At 40.9% G+C, this 20,411-nt stretch overlaps 1 protein-coding gene across 27 annotated transcripts in view; it reads right to left on the reverse strand.

The window, feature by feature from the left end:
- Positions 1–20,411, reverse strand: part of LOC149119716 (uncharacterized) — a 367,358-nt gene that overhangs the window by 201,468 nt on the left and 145,479 nt on the right. For 20 of the 27 annotated variants that reach the window (XR_016228236.1, XR_016228229.1, XR_016228238.1 and 17 more), the window contains 2 exons: positions 7,028–7,182; positions 6,118–6,393 (listed from right to left, as the gene is read on the reverse strand). The exons of 6 other annotated variants lie outside the window; for them this stretch is intronic. Coding sequence is in view for 1 of the 21 variants with exons in the window: in XM_089324680.1 (XP_089180806.1) it covers positions 7,029–7,182 (154 nt within the window). In the remaining 20 variants the exon portion in view is untranslated. Of the gene's footprint in view, positions 1–6,117; positions 6,394–7,027; positions 7,183–19,202; positions 19,513–20,411 lie in introns of those variants that run through there. One more of the 27 variants, XR_016228233.1, reaches the window with a different exon arrangement.

Genomic DNA, 20,411 nt, shown 5'->3' on the forward strand with positions numbered 1-20,411 from the left:
TACTAAGCTGATCTTCTGTATATTAAGATAATCGAAAATGAATCTTGATGTGAATGGAAGGGGAGAGGGAGTGGGAAAGGGGAGGGCTGTGGGTGGGAGGGACGGTATGGGGGGGAAGCCATTGTAATCCATAAATCGTACTTTGGAAATTTATATTCATTAAATAAAAGTTAAAAAAAAAGACATTGAAAAAAAATAAGTAAATAAAAAGATGTTAAACCCTTTTGTTTATTTTTAAAAATCTCATCACATTGCCTCTTTGTTTCCCCAGCAAAATGATTCTGTTCAGAAAGCAGAGTAAAAATATATTTTGCTGTGATGAACTATTTATTTTCTTCAGGGAACAACTTGAATACATTACCCTTTATAGTATTCAAGACCACTACGTACAGTCATGCAATGAACAACATGTCAACTGTAGAGATCCCTAAATTGCCTCCCAATACACCTACATGTCAATGTCCAATGGAACCAAATAACCTCCAAGAGGCAATTGTGAAGATGATCTGCTCTAATTAGGCATGTAATTCCATGGGACCACAAGTTATCAATTGTCAGGATAATTGTGGCCACCTGGTATTTAAGTAAATGGCACATTTAAATATAAATCATCAAAGTGGTTGATCACAGCAGGAAATTCATTAAGCAAAATTAATTATATTTTTGATAGCATAGGATTCTTTCAGGAATTAACCAAGTCTATAGGGATCTGAACATACAGCCTAATTGCAACTACACTTATTAATGAATGTGTGTGGAACCAGTCGGTTCAGGCCATAAAAGGTATGGAATGTATAAAGTAGTACCCTTAAGAACTCATTCACAACACTCTACAAAAAATCTTCTCTCTTCTGTCCCACTCCTAGCTCATATAGGAGTTGAGGTGAAGTTAAAGCCATATCTAAGTCCTTTATTACATAACTTGATTCAACCTTGCTGCATAATCTATTCTTCTCTTCTGTAAGTCTTTTTACTTCACTCTTTATCCATTCTATGATTGTGTATCACAGAAGTCTAGGGACCAATATAATAAATGCAGGTTCCAGGAACGTAGGGTACTTTAGATGCAGAGGAAAGAATCCGAAGATTCCCTTGATCAGAACTCTTTCTTCATCACACATGCAGTCCAACTCTATGTACTTCTTATAGAGTAACATAGAGCACTGTGCTAACATGTAGCTGCTGCACAAGCATGGGCCTAGTGAGGCTACAATTGGCAGTATCAGTCCAAAGAATCATCACCTAGCCAAAGACAGCTTGACATTTTATGTATTCACGTTTATTTGCCCCACAATCACTGTTAAAGTTGAATGATTTAAATCAATGTATATACTACTAAAGGGCATAGAGCTATAAAATAGGGGTACTAAATGGCATCAAGCACAACTCAAATGTTATTCTGGGAGGAAATGTCAGTCACTAAACTTACTTCCAGAGTCACTGCTGTGAGGAGGTAGGGTGACCTTTGACCTGGACAGATAACTCTAGTCTTCATTTTTCATTGCAGGATGTCGATCTTTCTACCCTTAATAATTCTGTGTCAGACACTTCAAATTGCTCCCTAACATACATTTCCCCTTCCTCCTTCGGGACCCTTATGTTTAGGCAGAGCATATAAGCATATAGTGCCCCAGAATTAATACCACATTCCTCAGATTCCCCCTTATATGGCCATATAACTGCATTCTGGCCAAATGAATGTAAACCAAAGTGGAAAACCTTTAAGAAGTGCCCTTGGAACAGGGAAGTTGTTCCCTTCTTTGCCCCTTTCCTAAATCCTGCAGTCTGGAATGAGTTGCATTGGCTAAAACTAAAGCAGCCCCCCACCCACCCCCTGGGGAGAAGAGAAAACCTTGAGAATGAAGGCCATAAATAACTGCAGTGAGACAGAAGGATATCAGATCTTGAGATCATGAAGCTAACACAGTTAACAACTCTAACATCTAGCTTCAGCACCACATATGACTGAGAAATGAGCTGTCTTGTTCAAGCCTTCATGGAATGTGTTTTCTGTCACTAGCAGCCAGACCTAATCCTAACTAAAACTATTCACATTAACTAAAACTTATGCATCTTGCTTCAATCAGCAATACAGAAATCTCCACAGTTGAGGCACTTGCCAAACAGCTGAAGTTTAAATCAATAGCTATCCAATGTCTGTCAAAAACCAAGTTAAAAGAACTAAAAGTTGAGAACAGAATAAAAGTCATTCTATTCATCGATTCCCCCAAGGTCTTCTACACTATCTACATTCATGTGGACCATCAGGAAGCTTGGCTGAAATTTTCATTCTCTGACAAAATGCTTTAACTGAAGTATGAGTAGATATGGTCTCTCGTCCAGCAGGAGGTTGGGAATAGAGATCATAAGGAACCACATACAAGATCTCAGAAAGCAAGGGAGTTAACTAAGTCCCCTACCAGTTCTTTGCATGTGGGCTAGATCGGAATCAACTGTGAAAGTAATATATCGAGCAGACAAAATTTATTTTTCAAATGACAACACATTAAAGTGTAAAAGAAGATACTATTAGCACATATGCTGGAAAGAAAGGCATAAAGCAGGGCTATACTGGCAAATCAAGGTGTAGAGGAAATTTGGATTAAAAAAATAGAGGGGCCAGTACTATGGCATAGGGGGTGAAGCCACCACCTGCAGTGCCCGCATCCCATATGGGCGCTGGTTCAAGTCCTGGCTGCTCCACTTCTGATCCAGCTCTCTGCTATGGCCTGAGAAAGCAGTAGAAAGGGCCCAACTTGGGCCTCTGCATCCCCATGGAATACCTAGAAGAAGCTCCTGGCTTTGGATTGATGCAGCTCCGGCTGTTGCACCATTTAGGGAGTGAACCAGCAGATGGAAGACCTCTCTCTCTGCCTCTGCCTCTCTGTAACTCTGCATTTCAAATAAATAAATCTTTTAAAAATAGAGGAGGCTGGGTGTGATTAATTGTAACAAATATATCATACTAATATGAGATGTTAAAAATGGAATCTAGGGCCGGCGTTATGGGTTAAGCCATCACCAGTAACATTGGTATCCCATGTGGGTACCAATTCGAGCCCCAGCTGTTTTGCTTTCAATTCACTTCCCTGCTAACAGCCTGGGAAAACAGCAAAAGACGGCACAAGCACTTGGGTCCCTGCCCACCCACATGGGAGACAGAATTAGCTCCTGGCTTTGGCCTGGCCAACCCTGGCCGTTGCAGACATCTGGGGATTAAACCAGTGGATGGAAGATTCTCTGTGTCTGCCTCTCCTTCCCTAACACTTTCAAACAATTTTTTTTTTTAAAAAGTAATCTAAATGTGGTTTATTGTGACAAATATAAGGTGTTAGTACTAGGGAAAGATGGGTGTGGGGTCTATGGGAATTCTTTGGACTACTTCACAATTTTTGTAAATTTAAAACTATTTTGAAATAAAAGTTTCTTTTTAGAAAGAGATGCATGGTCATGTCCCATGGATAATTAACTCTTGATCAAAATAAGGGAGTATACTTTTTTTCTTACTAAAATCCCAATGACACTACCTTAAACACTACATTAAGTTGTTATAAGGTCACCAAATTGTCAAACTAAAACTGCTGAAAAAGTAGTTGGGTTAATCTGCAAACCCAAAGTAGTCAGAGATTTGATTGTAACTGTTAAATATAAGGGAATTATTTCAAGGTCAAAAAGAGGATTAACATATGTTTTATGCCATACAGTGATTTAAACATTGTGTTAAATTAATTATTGAAATCCATTCAAACATTAGCACAAACATTTAGCTGTAATGCCCGAACTCAATCAGAAGTTTCTAAGTGCCTCAGTGCAACTTCATGCATGATACTATGAAGAGGGGTTCCATAGCTCTTGGAAGCTGTGTTCACAAAATCATCATTTTTTCCTTTCTTCTATTTTCTCTTCCTCCTATTCATCTTTCTTCTTCCTTTTTCCTTCTTCAAATAAGCTTAGTTTGAACTTGACTTTTTTATACTGTCTAGCATTAATCTGCTTAGGGCCATGTATCACTTCTTCCCTCATCAGACAATTACATGCAGGCCTTTCAAATATGTCGGATGGGTTATTTGACTTTGGACTTGTGCTCCAAAGGGCTGCTGTCCAACTTTGTTTTCCTCTTGTCCTGCGGTATATCAGAAGCCTATTGGTAGTCACTGATGTGCATGAACCCATCTTCAATAGATATAGTACTGATGGTTCTTATTCTTTGTCATTAGCAACCCTTGATTCTATCCATTTCTTTGGTAACCATATTCTCTCTCTCTCTCTCTCTCTCTCTCTCTCACACACACACACACACACACACCCTTAGATTAATTTGTTGTATATTTAATCATCTTTAAATAGAACCCTATAGGCCGGCGCCATGGCTCACTAGGCTAATTCTCCGCCTTGCGGCGCTGGCACACCGGGTTCTAGTCCCGGTCGGGGCTCCAGATTCTGTCCCGGTTGCCCCTCTTCCAGGCCAGCTCTCTGCTGTGGCCAGGGAGTGCAGTGGAGGATGGCCCAAGTGCTTGGGCCCTGCACCCCATGGGAGACCAGGATAAGTACCTGGCTCCTGCCATCGGATCAGCGCGGTGCGCCGGCCTCAGCGTGCCGGCCGCAGCGTGCCGGCCGCAGCAGCCATTGGAGGGTGAACCAAGGGCAAAAGGAAGACCTTTCTCTCTGTCTCTCTCTCTCTCTCACTGTCCACTCTGCCTGTCAAAAAATTTTAAAGAAAAAGTAAATAGAACCCTATAAAACATACTAACTGGAACTCACAATTCGAAAGCACCACTTTTTTTTTTCTTTTAGCATCATTTAGCCAATACTGATACTAGGCGCTAACCCATTTATTAGCCCACAACTCACTGTTTGGAAAGGAGAGGTCTTTATAGAGTTCAGGCTGTGGACCCAGAGAAAGAGAATTGAACGAAAAGTGTTTCCTGATGCTTTAACTTTAAAATGCTCTCTGCCTTAAACCTGAGCCTGTCAAGCAGTTAATGATCATAAACAAAAACTTGAATGTACTAGAAAGATTGCTATTTAAAGTGAAATTATAGTGAATCTTCTGGTATGGCAAAACTTTTTCCGTGAAATGGGACTAATCATCCCTTAATTCATGTTTTGGAAGATTTTTATATATATACAGTTTCCAAAAGCTTCACACTTTCTTCAGTTCAGGTCAATACGTATTTACTAAGTGCTTAGAATACTCTCTTTACTCCCCCTCACCTGAGTGGACAGAGGAAATTGTCCCACTTTGGGTCATTCAGCAAACCTTTAAACAACCCACTGTGGATAAAAGATGAGGTCACAGGGCCAGCGCTGTGGAGTAGTGGGTTAAGCATCCACCTGCACTGCCAGCAACCCATATGGGTGCCAATTCGAGTTCTGGCTGCTCCACTTTCAGTCCAGCTCTCTGCTATGGCCTAGGAAAGCAGAAGATGGCCCAAGACCTTGGGCCCCTGCGCCCGCGTGGGAGACCCAGAAGCAGCTCTTGGCTCCTGGCTTTGGATTGGCACAGCTCCATCTGGGGAGTGAACCAACAGATTGAAGACCTGTTGTGGTTCACTAGGCTAATCCTCCACCTGCAGTGCCAGCACCCTGGGTTCTAGTCCCAGTTGGGGTACCGGATTCTGTCCCGGTTGCTCCTCTTCCAGTCCAGCTCTCTACTGTGGCCTGGGAGGGCAGTGGAGGATGGCCAAAGTGCTTGGGCCCTGCACCCACACGGGAGACCAGGAGAAGCACCTGGCTCCTGGCTTCGGATTGGCATAGCAGCCATTTTGGGGGTGAACCAACGGAAAAAGGAAGACCTTTCTCTCTTTCTCTCTCTAACTCTGCCTGTCAAAAAAAAAAAGACCTTTCTCTCTCTGCCTCTCCTTCTCACTCTGTGTAACTCTTTCAAATAAAGAAATCTTATAAAAAAAAAAAAAGATATTAAAAAAAAAAGATGAGGTCACGTTGTAGTAATATGTTGATTCCTGCGGAAACCATGTAGATTGTGGCTGAGATAGGGAAAAGAACAGATCTAGAAAAGACAGGTGTTCTGTTCATAAAATACTATGCACATGCATAAAATACCCACTACAGCAATACATACAGAATAAACTTAAAAAGCAGACCTTGTCTTTAAGAAACTTATTATTTTATTTCCACATTTTAAAGATTTTAAAATTTAAAAATCAGGAAAAATAGGCAAGAATACTTAAGATTGATTTGTAAGGTAAAGTTATAGGGAGGGGGAGAAAGATCTTTCATCTGCTGGTTCACTCCTCAAATGGCTGTGATGGCCAGGGATGGGCCAGGCTGAAGCTAGAAGCCAGGAACTCTATCTGGGTCTCCCACATGGGTGGCAGGGACTCAAGAACATGCACCGTCTTCTGCTGCTTTCCCAGGCTCATTATCAGGGAGCTGAAATGGAAGCAGAGTAGCTGGGACTCCAACATGAAATTCCAGTTTCACAGGCAGCAGCTTAACCTGCTGCATCACAACCCAAGAGTCTTGACCCTTTCATTAGGAGAACTTCCACCAAGTCTAGGCTCTTCCAATATGCAATGAGGTGGCTCTTTTCTCAGGGTTTCAGTGCATCTATCAAGTTAATTAAAGTTGATGCACCTTTGTCACACAGTCCCACCAGCTGGAAGGATAGGTAAGGGGTCCGTGGGTAGAGTTAAAAAGAAAGATTGGTTCTCTTAAAGCAAGGTTCTCTTAAAGCCTGTCCCTCATCTGGCACAGTTTAAGATCAGCCTCAGAGAACATGACATAGTCCTATCAATCAGAGACAACAAAGGACAACAGGAAGAACGTGTGTAGAGCAATAGCCTCAAAGACCTTCAGAGAATAAACGTGGCCATCCACTATCTGCCACATGACACACAACACAGGCTTCATGACAGGCAAAGGACAGGGCTGTGACTGTGTTGGTACCAGCATTTGGAGGGTGGGTGTTAAAGAGAGGCCAGAAGCTTCCGTCACGGCCCTCTCGTGCTATAGACAAAAGTCTGATCAATGGTCAGCATGTAGACAGGACAGAGCCAATGCTTACGTCAATGGTGCCCTAAAATCATTTTGTGTTGAATGTGAGAGTTGTGCCAAATCAACATCTCAGTAGCAGTCTGGCAGCCCAATTCTTGCACATCCTTCATCAGGAGATGTCCATTTACCAGGCCACTCTCTTGGGAGAGAGTCCAATTCACAGGCCTGTGAAAAGATTTCATTAAAATGAGTCCTCTGGTTTACCTGTTCAACCCCATGCCTAGAACAGAACATATATAGTGCACTGAATGGGAATAAAATGGGTACTGAGACCCACACAGAAACCAGCCCACACTCCAGGCAGCCCACCTGAACATCACTAGAAGACAGAAAATTTTGAGAAAGACCTCTCAAAGGTTGTGGGCCGCAGCAAAAGCCCTGTTTGCCAGGGCTGGGAGAGTACTGTGTTCAAAATACACACACATACACACACACACACACGAAAGCTAAATTTAATCTTTGCCTCTATTTCCCAACAGCAACAATATTCAAGGTGGCCAATTTATTTTTCTTTTAGCTAGTTCTTTGACTAGTAGCCTGAAGCCAAACCCAAAGCCTTAAGCAGTACCAGCTGACCAGTTAATAGTAGCAATTTCCTGACCTTATATACATTATGTCCTGTTCCCCAGAGACACTGATTAGAGGTTCAGTGGTGGTACCTATTTCAGATACTTTACATTGTTGCCACATACATCAATGGCAGGACTAATTTCAAATCTCCATGCCTTCTTTGCAGCATTGTATAGTTAGACTGGCAAGTTGTTTCTTTGTTCACCCATGGCCAAGGACAGGGAGATGTTTTGGTGAAAGATGTCCACCCCAGTGAAAAGAAAGGACAAAAACAAAGCAAACAAACCAAAAAGATTGGGCATCCCAATCAGATTGCTTTCTACACAAGATCATTGCTTTCCTGGTAAACTTATTTTTATAAAATGTTAAGATGAGCAGAAAATCAAGCAGTCCCTTTGAGCACATTTTCCCCTCTTGTCTGAATCTTGTAAATTAAAGCCACTATTTTAGGCAGATTTGAAAATAGGATGTGGGTATTAGAAAAGATGCCATGGTTTTTCTTCTTGAACCATTTGTAAAGAAGTGCTGAGGAAGGCATCGTTTTTAGTATGCTCTTTTAGGGACTTGGGAAGAATGTGGTTGCTTTATTGCTTGTGAACACACAGGCCCCAGGGCCCTATATTCTTAGGATAAAATGAGCTTTGGGACCCAAAGAGCCTCCACAGAGGCTGCTTTTATTACTTACAAACTTCCTCTGTGATTAAGATCCATCCCAGACCTCAGCAGTTGGATAGCCCAGACCCCCACATCTGCATATCTGCTAGCCAATTTCCTCTCTGCTTAGGGGTTCCCAAATACTAGAATTGGGTGGTTTTATTCCATTAGGGAAATGAACTGTAAAGCCCACATCCGGAACCTATCATAATGAACACCTTAAGTCTGCTACACAATGGCCCTTTGCAAAGTGGTTTCTGTTTTAGGTAAAGGGAGCTGTGGCTTTAGAAAGAATCTTGTCTTCCATATATATTCTTTAATATATAGTGAGGACAGAAGAAAAATGGAAATCTTGTTCCAATATAAATAAAGGAAAGAGTAGCAGGGTGATTGGCGAAGGGGTGGGACACTTATACTTTCTTACAGAGGAGGCACCCAGATACCACGAAAATCCTACAAAGTTAAAAGGAAGACAAAGAAAAACTTAGTGTAACACATGAATTTCTATAACTTACATGAGAGTCAAAGATATTAAGAAGTAACTTAGTTTTCCTCAGGAAGGCATAGCAGCCAGTGTGTGTGTTTTTTTTTAAAGAATTTATTTATATAAAGGGAACAAATTTCATGTATTTCATATATACAGTTTTAAAATAATGACACTTCCCACACCCCTCCTTCCTATTTTTTTTTACAATGACATACTTCCAATTTACTTTATAATCACAAGCTTAACCCTGTACTAAATGAAGAATTCAGCAAGTAGTAAGTCCAGAAACCACTGTTCCTCAATGATATAGACAAGGGCTCTAAATAATATAATCTCAAAATACCAATTTTGCTCACTCATATACATTAAATTATTTTGTACTCTGTATATTAACTACCACAAATCAGGGATAACATATAATAGCTGTCTTTTGGGGACTAGCAGCGAGTTTCTTTAAAGAACTATTCAGAGAGGAAAATGCAGTGTTTCATTAAAGGAAAGTAGAATTCACTGATCCATAATTAAATTTTCCCAAGGATATTCAAAGGGTTTCTGATTTAATTAAATAATAAATGTAAAAGCTCCATCCCCTTCTTCTCAAACTCCTAACACCTTGTTTGGTTAGACTGCGTCTACACAGTAATGAGTCACTGTTGGCAAGGGCCATCCAACTAAGGCACCAAGGGCCCTGCCTGTGACAGGGCTGCTCCCCAAGAGCAGCAGGGCTGTCCATGACAAGAGCCAGGTCTTAACTCCTTCCAAATTGATGGCTCATGATATCCTGGATGATCTCATCCCCTTCACCTACTGTAGCACAGGGTGACTAATGAAGTCGGGGCCACTTCTCAACCGGAGCAATGTGGCTTCTGTCCTCACCTCTCCAATAAATTTCCAACTGCTTGGACCTAATTTCCAACTCAATTGGACCACTTGATTGCATTTGAAACTATTTCCTACCCCTCCTTTGAAATACTTATCCCTTAGGTCTCAAATATTCACTCCTAATTCTTTGCCTTCTATACTTTTTACTGTTCTTTCTCAGTTTGTTCCATTTCCTTTGATTAGTCCTAGAAAGCTAAAGTGCTCAGGGTCCTGTTCTCAGTTCTTTTCTCTTACAGTTTTACCTTCTCTCTTTAAATAATGTCATCTACTTCTTATTTCATCAGTTGAGATTACAATGAGCCCAACCTGTATGTTTGCATCTGCGTGCTAAATCAATTTGTAGACAGGTAAGATAGGTAGATAGCACTTAGAACACCACACAAGTTATTTTACATGCCCATCTCTTACACTCTACTGTAAACCCCTTAGAGTGAAACCACAATTTATTATTGCATATCCATTGTTCCTAATGCAATATCTGACTCAAAGTAGGCGTGTATTAAATATTAAAGGAATAAATCTCTGAAATTCAAATCATAGAAAGATATTCCTTAGAAAAAGGTTTTGTGGTCCTAAAAGTTCCCTTTTAAAAATGCAAAGATGCCTGAGGGGGAAGACAGAAGCCACATTTTGGCAATTATCAGGTATTAGGACCTTAGCAGAGATTCATTAGCCAGATTGATTTCCAACGTGACAGCTGCCAGTAGGTGGGCACTTAAATAGAACATGTTGCAGTATAACAGGTCCATAATAAGGGACACAGTAGAGGTCTCTGAGCTGTGTAAGGGTTGCCTAAAAGCACTCAATGCCCCAAAGAAAAACACGGAATACTTGTAAGTGTCTCTACATATAAGATGCCTGGAATTGGAGAGTAAAACTGATGGGATGTTAGCTAGATGATGAAGACATTAGCTTGGGAAATTCCCAGATTAAAAAATATATTCTGTGATTTTACCATTCTGAACAGGCAACTCTGACATGGAAACATGGGGACAGCACACACTTTACTGAAGAACAGACATATATCAAATGGATTCTCTGAATAACAAGTAAAGTATCTCCATTTTGCTTAGAGCTGTCTCTAGGTAGCACTTTGTGCCACTTTAGATTCTATATATGGCGAGTATTTAGCCCTGTGATTGCTGGCAAGGGCCTCAGACACTGCTTGAAAACAACAGGCCAGTGACATAGCCAGACTCCCTAGAAGCAGCACATCAAAAAAGCCCACCTTGACATTTACATTCCTTAGTGGGCATCTGGGGTTCCTTGGCTAGTGGGAGGAAAATTGATAATAAAACTCAGGTTTCAGCCTGTTCAAGAATTAGATTTATCTGATTATACAGTTTTTCATGCAGAGTTAAAACCACTTAATGGGTCTATTTTCAAAGCTTCTTTGCATTGATTTTAGGGAGAAGTACCTTTCTAAGGCTCTTTGCAAGATTTAGCTTATTTATGCCTCAGGCAAGCTGGAGTATAAAGTTTCTGAGGAAGAGGAAAAAAAAATAACCACACAACTCAAAGTGGCCTCAATAGATGGGGCAGAGAATGAAAATACACGAAGTTGCAAGTCATTGTATCCAATCAATTTGGGATGTCATTACTTCTAGGTCACCGGAAATGCGGGCTAATCCCAAGTGCTCTGGGAAACAGAATCAGCCCTTGACCCTAGTGAAACCAGCAGGCATACAATGCCATGCTGATTTAATTTGAGGGCCCTAATGCCTTTCCTTGCTTTTTTCTTCCCCTACTCTAGAGCTTGGAATTCCCATCACTATAGTTTCTCTTTGGGTTGACACTCAAATGGAAAAAAAAAACACCCCAGGGGAATGAAGGCATTAATTTATTATTATACTCAACTATTTTTGTTCCAATTCACTTGTTAGCTACCAGGACAGGATCCTGGAAAGAGGGGAAGAGGAGGGTAGGCCTCTGAAGGTATAGAATCAGGCATTGGTATAAGGGAAGGAAAAGCTTTGGAGCGGAACCTGGCTAGGGTTTGAAGCAGGATGGCTCCTAGAAACAGCACTGATTGAACAGGAAATGGTACAAGAGCCCTAAAAGTGCTGCGGACAGGTGGCAGTGAGGGCAGCTAAAGGGAAAGTGAGAAGATACCAATGACTGTGACCAGTTTCCCTAAGCCACAATTCCCCAATGCTGACCCTGAAGGAAGCCTCCCAAGTTGGCCCAAGTTGGTCTTGGCTCCTTTTCATCTCTGAAAACACCCTGTTAACAAAGGTATTGGGAGGCACTGTCAATCCATATGGATAGGAAGTCCATCCACCACCAGAAATAGAATCAGGAGGACATTCTGTGCTTTGCTTTGAATAAAGATCTTTGCTGTGGGGTGTCATGATTCAGAAACAGCTGTACTTTTACCATCTCTCTGAAGTGCAGGTAAGCATAATGATACAGTTCTAAACCCCAGCACAGTCCTCAGTCTTGCTAAGACTGCTTGGGGAGTCTCACAGCTGTAGTGCATCATGCCAGTGTCCTTCCTCCCAGGGCAGGAACTGCCTACCCCTCTCACTTAGGTCCTAGAGTCGAGCTTCAGTTCCTTGTGTCCTTCACCTCTGTTACACACCATCACTCTAGCTCACAGAATAAAACCATCAAAATGAGTGCATTTTGCTTTATTTCCAGCACTCTCTAACTCAATCCATCCCTTTCCCTAGCCTATTTCTCTGCTCTGCGCATCCCCTCTGCTCCATTCCATTATGCTGTCCAGAGCCTTGTTTCACTGTCAGAAACAGTTTTGATATTTTCACTTTTCACCAGACCACTCACTCTGCCCTGTGATTTACCTTCTGCCCGTGCCTATTCCTCAGTTTTCCTCTGAGAGCGTTACATCCCTCATGACTCTTTCAATGAGATGTCCCTCTTCCTCTTCTTCTCAGGCCTGTAGAGCAGTTTTCCCATTTCTTCTCTCATCAGATGCTTGCCTACCACTGTTCTTAGCTATCTCTCCCTTGAAGCTTACACTGTCATCCAGGGACACCTCCACCTTCTCATCTTTCATACCCAAGATCCCGTTCTCACACTGTATTTCTAAAAATGATTCTAGTCACATACACGCCTGTAGATGGAGATTCACAACCTGGCTTAGCAATTCTTTGACTCCTGCTTTGAAGAACTTCAATTCCAACTCCTCTCCAGCCTCACTCTCTTCGATTAAAATTTGTAATATCGCCCTACATGCAACTCAAGGGAAAAGCTTGCCACACCCTTCTAGGTGCAGTCTGATTTGCTCTTTCAATACCAGTATATCAGTCATCAATCTCATTGCCACCGCCACTCACAACACGTCTCCATTGTCTCAACTTGTGAAGGCCCTCCTGATTTCCCCTCAGTTACCTTTGCTAATGTTCCTGTTTTAAAATAACACAAGCCAGAGAAACACCTTCAGATGAATCTATTTTAACTTTCCTCTTCTGGGCCCTCAATACTGCTGGTTATCTGATTTTATTCCTTACTTTCTTCCCATCGCAATCCTCCCAGCAAATTTTCTATGCACCTCAAGCACCCATTTCAACTGCTCTACATAGTTGCAAACAAAATAAGTTTTTAAAAACACAGTGACATTTCATTCTTCTCAACTCACCATTTCTCATTCTTTAACTGGCAAAAATCAGTGAATAGGTTTCATTTTTTACACTTCTTCACCACACATTCCATATTAACACTTAGCAGTGTACAAATTATTCACTTAGAGGTGACTAATGATCTCCTAATTACCAAATGCATCAGCCTGCTTTTCATCTTCATTTTCATCTCTCAACTGCATTTTATGGTTTAAAGTACCCTTTTTGTTAAATAATTAGCATAGGTATACAGAAAGATAGATGGACACATAAGCTTCTGCTCTGGCTATCACCTCTTTATTTCTGCCCTTCCCTCTTTTCCATTAGAAATAACCTTTGATGTCATATGACTACTGATCTTCATCTTTTCCTACCCTTCCCAGTTATTTTGCCTTTCTCCTTCATACACCCACCAACCACACCGACATAATTATCACTAGATCTTCAACTATTTGCCTGCCTTTGGCTTCTACAATTTTTGCCTGGCCAAAACCCAAGCTTGGCCAGACACCAAGTATCCATTTTCTCTGGTCCAGCTTCCAGGCTACAAAGCATTGCTGGCAGAAGTCACAGCCCAGCACTAAATGACTCTATTACACATGTATTTGAGGAAATGGTATTTGGGTTCTCACTGTACTTTACTAACTCTTTGATTTATCTCAAACCAACTCCCTATATCTGCAATTCCTAAAATTCATTCCTTGGAAAACATGATATGGGATATTAATAGTTATTGCATGAAATGACTTACAAATAAGTTGGAAAATGCAGTAGAAATTAAATGTAATTTATCTATCAAAGAAATGCTTTCTTCTAATTTATGTATTTGAAAGGTGGAAAGAGATTTATGTATTTGAAAGGTGGAAAGAAAGAGGCAGAGATAGAGATCTTTCATCTGCTGGTTCACTCCCCAAATGACAGCAATGACTGGAGCTGGGCCAATGCAAAGCCAGGAGCTTCTTCCAGGTCTCCCACGTGGGTACAGGGACACAGGCACTTGGGACATTTTCCACTGCTTTCCCAGGTGCATTAGTAGGGAGCTGTATTAGAAGTGGAGTAGCCGGGTCTTGAACCAGTGCCACTATGCCACAGTACTGGCCCCATTTACAAAATAATTTCTAAGAGTCTTCAATATTCTCAATATATGAAAGATATACTACAATTCATCTCCTAATGTATTTTCCTTTGAAACATTTTCCTTCTGGTCTCCTAGAATAATGTTCTGAAGATTTAATTTACTTAAATATTGCAATTTCACATCCATCCATTTTGATTTTCTCCTCTCAAATTTTTTCTCAACTCATTCTCAAAATTCTAAAGGCAAGGATAGGTGTTTGGTGCAGCAGGTAAGTTACTCCTTGGAATGCCTGCATTCCATATCACAGTGTGCCTGGTTTGAGTCTTGTCTACTCTGCTTCCAATTCAACTTCCTACTAACATACACCCCGGGAGGAATAGACGATGGCTCAAGTATTTGGGCTCTTGCCACCCACATGAGGGACCCAGATGGAGTTCTTAGCTTCGGGCCCAGCTTCTGCTATTGTGGGCATTTGGGGAATGGCCCAGTGTATGGCAACTCACTCTCTTGCTGTCTGTTTCCTTCTGAATTTCAAGTAAAAAAAAAAAAACTTGTAAAGCTTAAAAAAAAAAAAAAACTCCAAAGCATTCTGGGTCCCTTCAGTATTAGCTAATGATTGTTGCCTCATGTTTCTGTAAGAAAAATATCCATTATAGGACAATTCCCTAATATTTACACTTATATTTTTGTCCAATATAAACATAGCCCTACACTGTTGTAAGGCACCATCTTGCTCTGTGCTTATCTCTCATCCTCACCATATTATTGCTGTCCTTCCAACTATCCCCTTCTTCATTCTCCCCAGGATTCATACCCTTGGGCCCAGACATGGGACCACTCTAGTCCTCACATCCAAAAATAAATAAACCTACACCTCTTGCAAGTTACTATCTATTTTCTGTCATTCCTATCCTACCGACTTCTTTTTCAAAAGGCTTCCTTTTCATTATCTGTGCCCTTCTTTCCCCCTGCAGTATGCTGTCTCTACTTACCATGACCAATGTGCTCATAAAGGTAAACAGCATTTCTATAACCGTGGATCCCAATGCCTCCTCTCCATATTCATCATGACCATCACAGACCATCTGAGAGTGTTTATAATTTCCTCCTCCTAAGGCTTATACAAATCTGTCCTCTTAGTTCTCACCTTAAATCTCTGTCCACTTCTTTTCAATAATTTTCACTGACTCCTCTTATTCTAACCATTCTCTAAATACAGTGGTTTCCTGAAAGTCTTGCCTCTACCCTCCCCATACCCTCTTGAGCTTTCAATCTTGATATCTCTCCTAAGCTTCAAACCTGACTACAGACTCCTCTAATCATCTGTTAATTCAGTCATTATTTTCCTAGTCATAGGTACAAACAATTTCCAAGTCATTTTTGATTCCTCCATCAGCCATTCCCTACACATGTTCCTGCCCAGAGTTGATCTAAACAGTCACTACCTTCTACTTATTCGATCTCCAAAATGTCATTCGTATCTGTCCCTCGGTCCCAAACCTATTTCCAGTGTCCTAGTTTAAGTATCTATCACCTGAATTATGTGAACACAACCTAATTCAGTTCCCAGTAGAATACATCACAGATACTCAGTACATGTTTCTTAATTTAAATGTGTTGCAAAACGTGATGAAATCACCTTACAAATAACAGCTCTTCTCATTAGAACAGACTTTGGAGTTGGAATTGACTGGATTCATATTATAAACTTTCCACTTTCCAACTTTGTAGTTTGGCCAATTAAAATAAATATTTTTTATCAGTTCCTCATCTATAAAATGAAGACAAAAGTACCTACCTCATAAATTTACACAGATTAAATAAGCAAATGCATGTAAAATGCCAGAAAAAGCATCTGACAAGTAGTAAGCAGCCCAAAAATGTTAATAGTTACCACAATCACCTCATTATATTTTCACATATATTCATTGCAATATAGACAAATTCAAAGCAACCAGGCCCACAGACATTCTAGTTTCTACTTTCCCTGGCACAAACCACTACCTGCTTGCACAGAAAAGGCCTTCTCTAGACCAGGATAATCAAAGATACTGTTTCTGGCCACAATTCACTTAAAGTGACAGCATCAATACTGATTTGAAAGCAAGATTTGGCCCAGATCATTTCTAATCCACTCAAATGACCTCTAGAGAATTCAGTGTTAAATGTCATTAGGGATCTGATTATTCTTTGTGTGATGTTTTATTACATACCAGAGCAAGACTTTGGCACAAAGGCTCATGAGCAAATGTTAGGGCACTGATGAGAATTAAGGACTAGAAGCCTAGTGGTATAGTACTGAGTCCATCTAAGTCCAGAGACAGGGCCTGAGGGAAGACACAAGTCTAGTAGCACAAATGCAGAAGTTACTGATTAGAATTAGGCTCTGCATTCAAACTGCCTAGTTTGAAATCCTTATTCTTCCATATACAGAAGTGTAACATAGCAGAAATTGCTTCACCCATGTCTCAATTTCCTTGCCTACATCATGGGATTATGCTGTAATAGCACCTCCTTCATAAGGTAGTTGTAAGGGTGAAATGACAAAATCTATGTACATGTCTGGGCTGCAAAGTATCTGATCGACTTTATTCGTAGCATCATCATCGTTATTAACAGAGCTCAAATTCAAGATGCCAGTCCCCAATACTCGAAGACTTAAAATGAGTCAAAGGCAAGGACTATTTGTATGAAAGAACACCCTAAATCAGTCTATACTGGACTTCCTTTAATTCGCCTTCTCTGTCCCACTGCAGTCCACAGTTTCTTCTCCTGTAAGTTAGGCTCTTGTCCCCAGAGATGACTGTATATATGGATTTACCCTCTGCATTAGAGCTACAGAAGCTTCAACTATCTTAAAAGGTTCTCAGTGACTTGTACACCCCTTTCCTCTTTGGTCTCATCTGTCACTCTTACAGTTTACCCTCAAGGTACACTAAATTGTTCATAATCCCCATTCTCTCTCATGGTTCTGTGCTCTAGTTCATTCTTTCCACCAGCCTAGGAAGCTCTCATTCATTCAGTAATTGAGCATGTCCAACAGTGTTTCAGAAGCTGAGGATATAGCAAGAAACACAACAAACAGAATTCCACTAACTTTCATGGCACTTATATTCTAGTGGGGAGACTGAAAATAATTATGTCAACAGAACAAATAACAAGTACAGGTCGGGACAAGAGCTATACAAGTGAAGAAATTGTAATGTAATATAGAATGGGGTGTTACTTTGAATAGGGTTTACAGGTAAGTTTTCTCTGAATGGTATCTTATGAATTATCCCTAGGATTCCACTCATCCTTCAGATTTCAGACTCAATCTTCTACTCTCCTGGAAGCCTATTCTGAATCACTAGGTTAGGATAAATACCTCTGTTCTGGGCCCTTAAAGTACTTAGTATATGGAACAAACAGCACCTGACTCATAATAGGTCCTTAGTAGAGATGTTTCTAATCAGAGGACTATGGACACTTGGAGAATCCAGAGGAAGAACAAATTTCACTCAAAAACTTACTGCATTTGTACAATCATGTATTTTTCTGGAACAAATGTTCATAGTTTTTGTCATATTCTCAAACAGCAAATGATCTCATCCAAGGCTAGAATCTACTGCTGAGTTGATGGTCAGCGAACCATCAGATTTCTCTTGCCTCCTTGTAAGTACTGCATTAGCTTCCCTTGGATGAACTCTGTCCTGGCGGAAAGTGTGGCTTAATGCCGAATTCATGCTCACACTAATTCATTTAGTTAATGTATTTAACATCCCTTTATTGAGTGGCTAAGATACACCAGCCACTATGCTAAGCACAGTGGGAGCTGAAGAGATTAGATCCCAATATAGAGCATAGCAAAGGCCATACACCATTCCCTAATATGTATCCTTTATCTGCCTTTTGGTTATAACCTCTTTAAAGATAACCCCTCGCTGTTCTTTCCTCTATGTCTCACTTTAGCTCTTCATGTGAATTCCTCACAGAGATGGTGCTTAGGAAGAGCTATTTGTTTTATGGTCATTTCTATCAGAAGACAAGGCAGTGAACTGAATTCTCTTGCACCCAGGTAACAAGGGATTTGAGTGTGCTTTTGGAAATATGATTGAATATGATTTACAAAAAGTAACACCCCAGAAAATACAAATTCCTTTGAATTAATGATATGATTCTCTCCTGAATTTGAACAGGGGTACCTGTTGCAGTTGATTTCTCAACAATGTTGCAGTGGATTGCTTCTGAGAGGAGGAGCGTGGTAGGGGCAAGAGGCAAAGAGTTACCACACAGACCCTGGGAGTCAGGTGAAAGTGGGCTTGAGGCAAGCAGCCCGCAGACTCGTTTATTTCAGATAGTACAATAGCTTATATAGCCAAGACCAGCCAATCCGGTCAAGTGGCGGTCTATGCCCCAACCAATCACAGCCTGTTGCCAGGCAGGTTTCGTTGCCAGGTGGGTTTCAAAGCCATTCCTGAGTAACTGACACTCGCTTGCCAGTGATCATCTTGACATGGACTTCTCATTCCACCACACGTACCCACGTCATAGTCCATGGAAAAATGAGTGCAGTTCCGGGAAATGGAGGAACTAAAATGGCCATCAAAAGATATCTTCAGATTAAATGTGTTCCCTCTGAGGCCACAATAAAGCAAAAGGGTGTAATTTAGAAAGCAACGGACAGCTTAATATCTTGGGAAAATGAAGGTGTGGGAGGGAGGCATTAAGGGAGAAGGGAAAACCCATGTTGCTGGTGCCCTTTCAATGTCATTTCAAGTTTTTCCATCAAATAGGAAATTGTTTCATTACAATTAGTTAAAACTTCTCTTAAGTGATCATTCTAAATGCCTCCCTCATTCCCTCCCTCAATTCCTTTTTTTTTTTTTTTGACAGGCAGAGTGGATAGTGAGAGAGAGAGACAGAGAGAAAGGTCTTCCTTTTGCTGTTGGTTTACCCTCCAATGGCCGCCACGGCCAGTGCGCTGCGGCCGGCGCACCACGCTGATCCGAAGGCAGGAGCAAGGTGTTTCTCCTGGTCTCCCACGGGGTGCAGGGCCCAAGCACTTGGGCCATCCTTCACTGCCTTCCCGGGCCACAGCAGAGGGCTGGCCTGGAAGAGGGGCAACCGGGACAGAATCCGGCGCCCCGACCGGGACTAGAACTCGGGGTGCCAGCGCCACTAGGTGGAGGATTAGCCTATTGAGCCGTGGCGTCGGCCACCTTCCCTCAATTCCTTTTAAACACTCTTGGCCATACCTGGACTACCTGAAAAAAAAAAAAAGTATTGCTTCAGTCATTGCTCTTCCTTAGAAGAATAACTGAAATCATGTCTCAAAATATTGATTTTTCTTCCCCAGGCTCTACTGAAACATAATTTTGATCCTTTTTGTCTTGTTAAAATGCCAATTGCATGGGATGGGTGCTATGGCACAGTGGGTTAAAGCCACAGCCTCCATCATCTGCATCCCATATGGGCACAGGTGTAAAAGGCAGCAGTTCTACCCGCTACACTGTAACACTGGCCCCCAGATTTGCCTTTTATAACAAAGATTTGCCAAATCATATTATTTGGGAATCTGACTAATCTGAATTTGTATGATCTTTTAGACAAAGGCTAAATAAAATTCTATCAACTATTACTCACAAATCTAAATTAATTGTTAATAAGCTTCTGTTAAATGACTCCCTTAAGCAAGCTTTAATTAACAGATATGACTTATTTGTAATTATAATAGCATTTGTGATAATGCAGGTACAAAGAACGGTCTTTGAGAACTGTTTTAAAAAGTTCAGTTTTTAAGGAGACTTAGCATTCCTTTTGCAATCTTGTATTATCACTTTTAATGTAATGATTAAAAAACCTTATTTTCCAAATGGTCAGAAGTTTTAATTTGGGGGGACATGGTATAAAAATAAGTTCCATGCTATATACCTGTAAAGAAACTTGGGATCCTAAATGTTCAAAGACCACATAATTATCTATGAAAAACCAAACTTCACATAAGTTACAACATCTACTACTGGCTCCTACAGATAGTTTTCCAAGAGTAAGATCCACATCCAGGATGAGTGTGACAAATGTTGCAAACTAATTGTATTTATGCAGATATTCCCACACTACATCTCCAGAATAGAACAAATCATCCTGGATTGCTGCTTATACT

Source organism: Oryctolagus cuniculus, chromosome X, assembly GCF_051225735.1.
Source record: "Oryctolagus cuniculus isolate XC-2025 breed Fujian yellow rabbit chromosome X, ASM5122573v1, whole genome shotgun sequence".
Lineage (NCBI taxonomy): Eukaryota > Metazoa > Chordata > Mammalia > Lagomorpha > Leporidae > Oryctolagus > Oryctolagus cuniculus.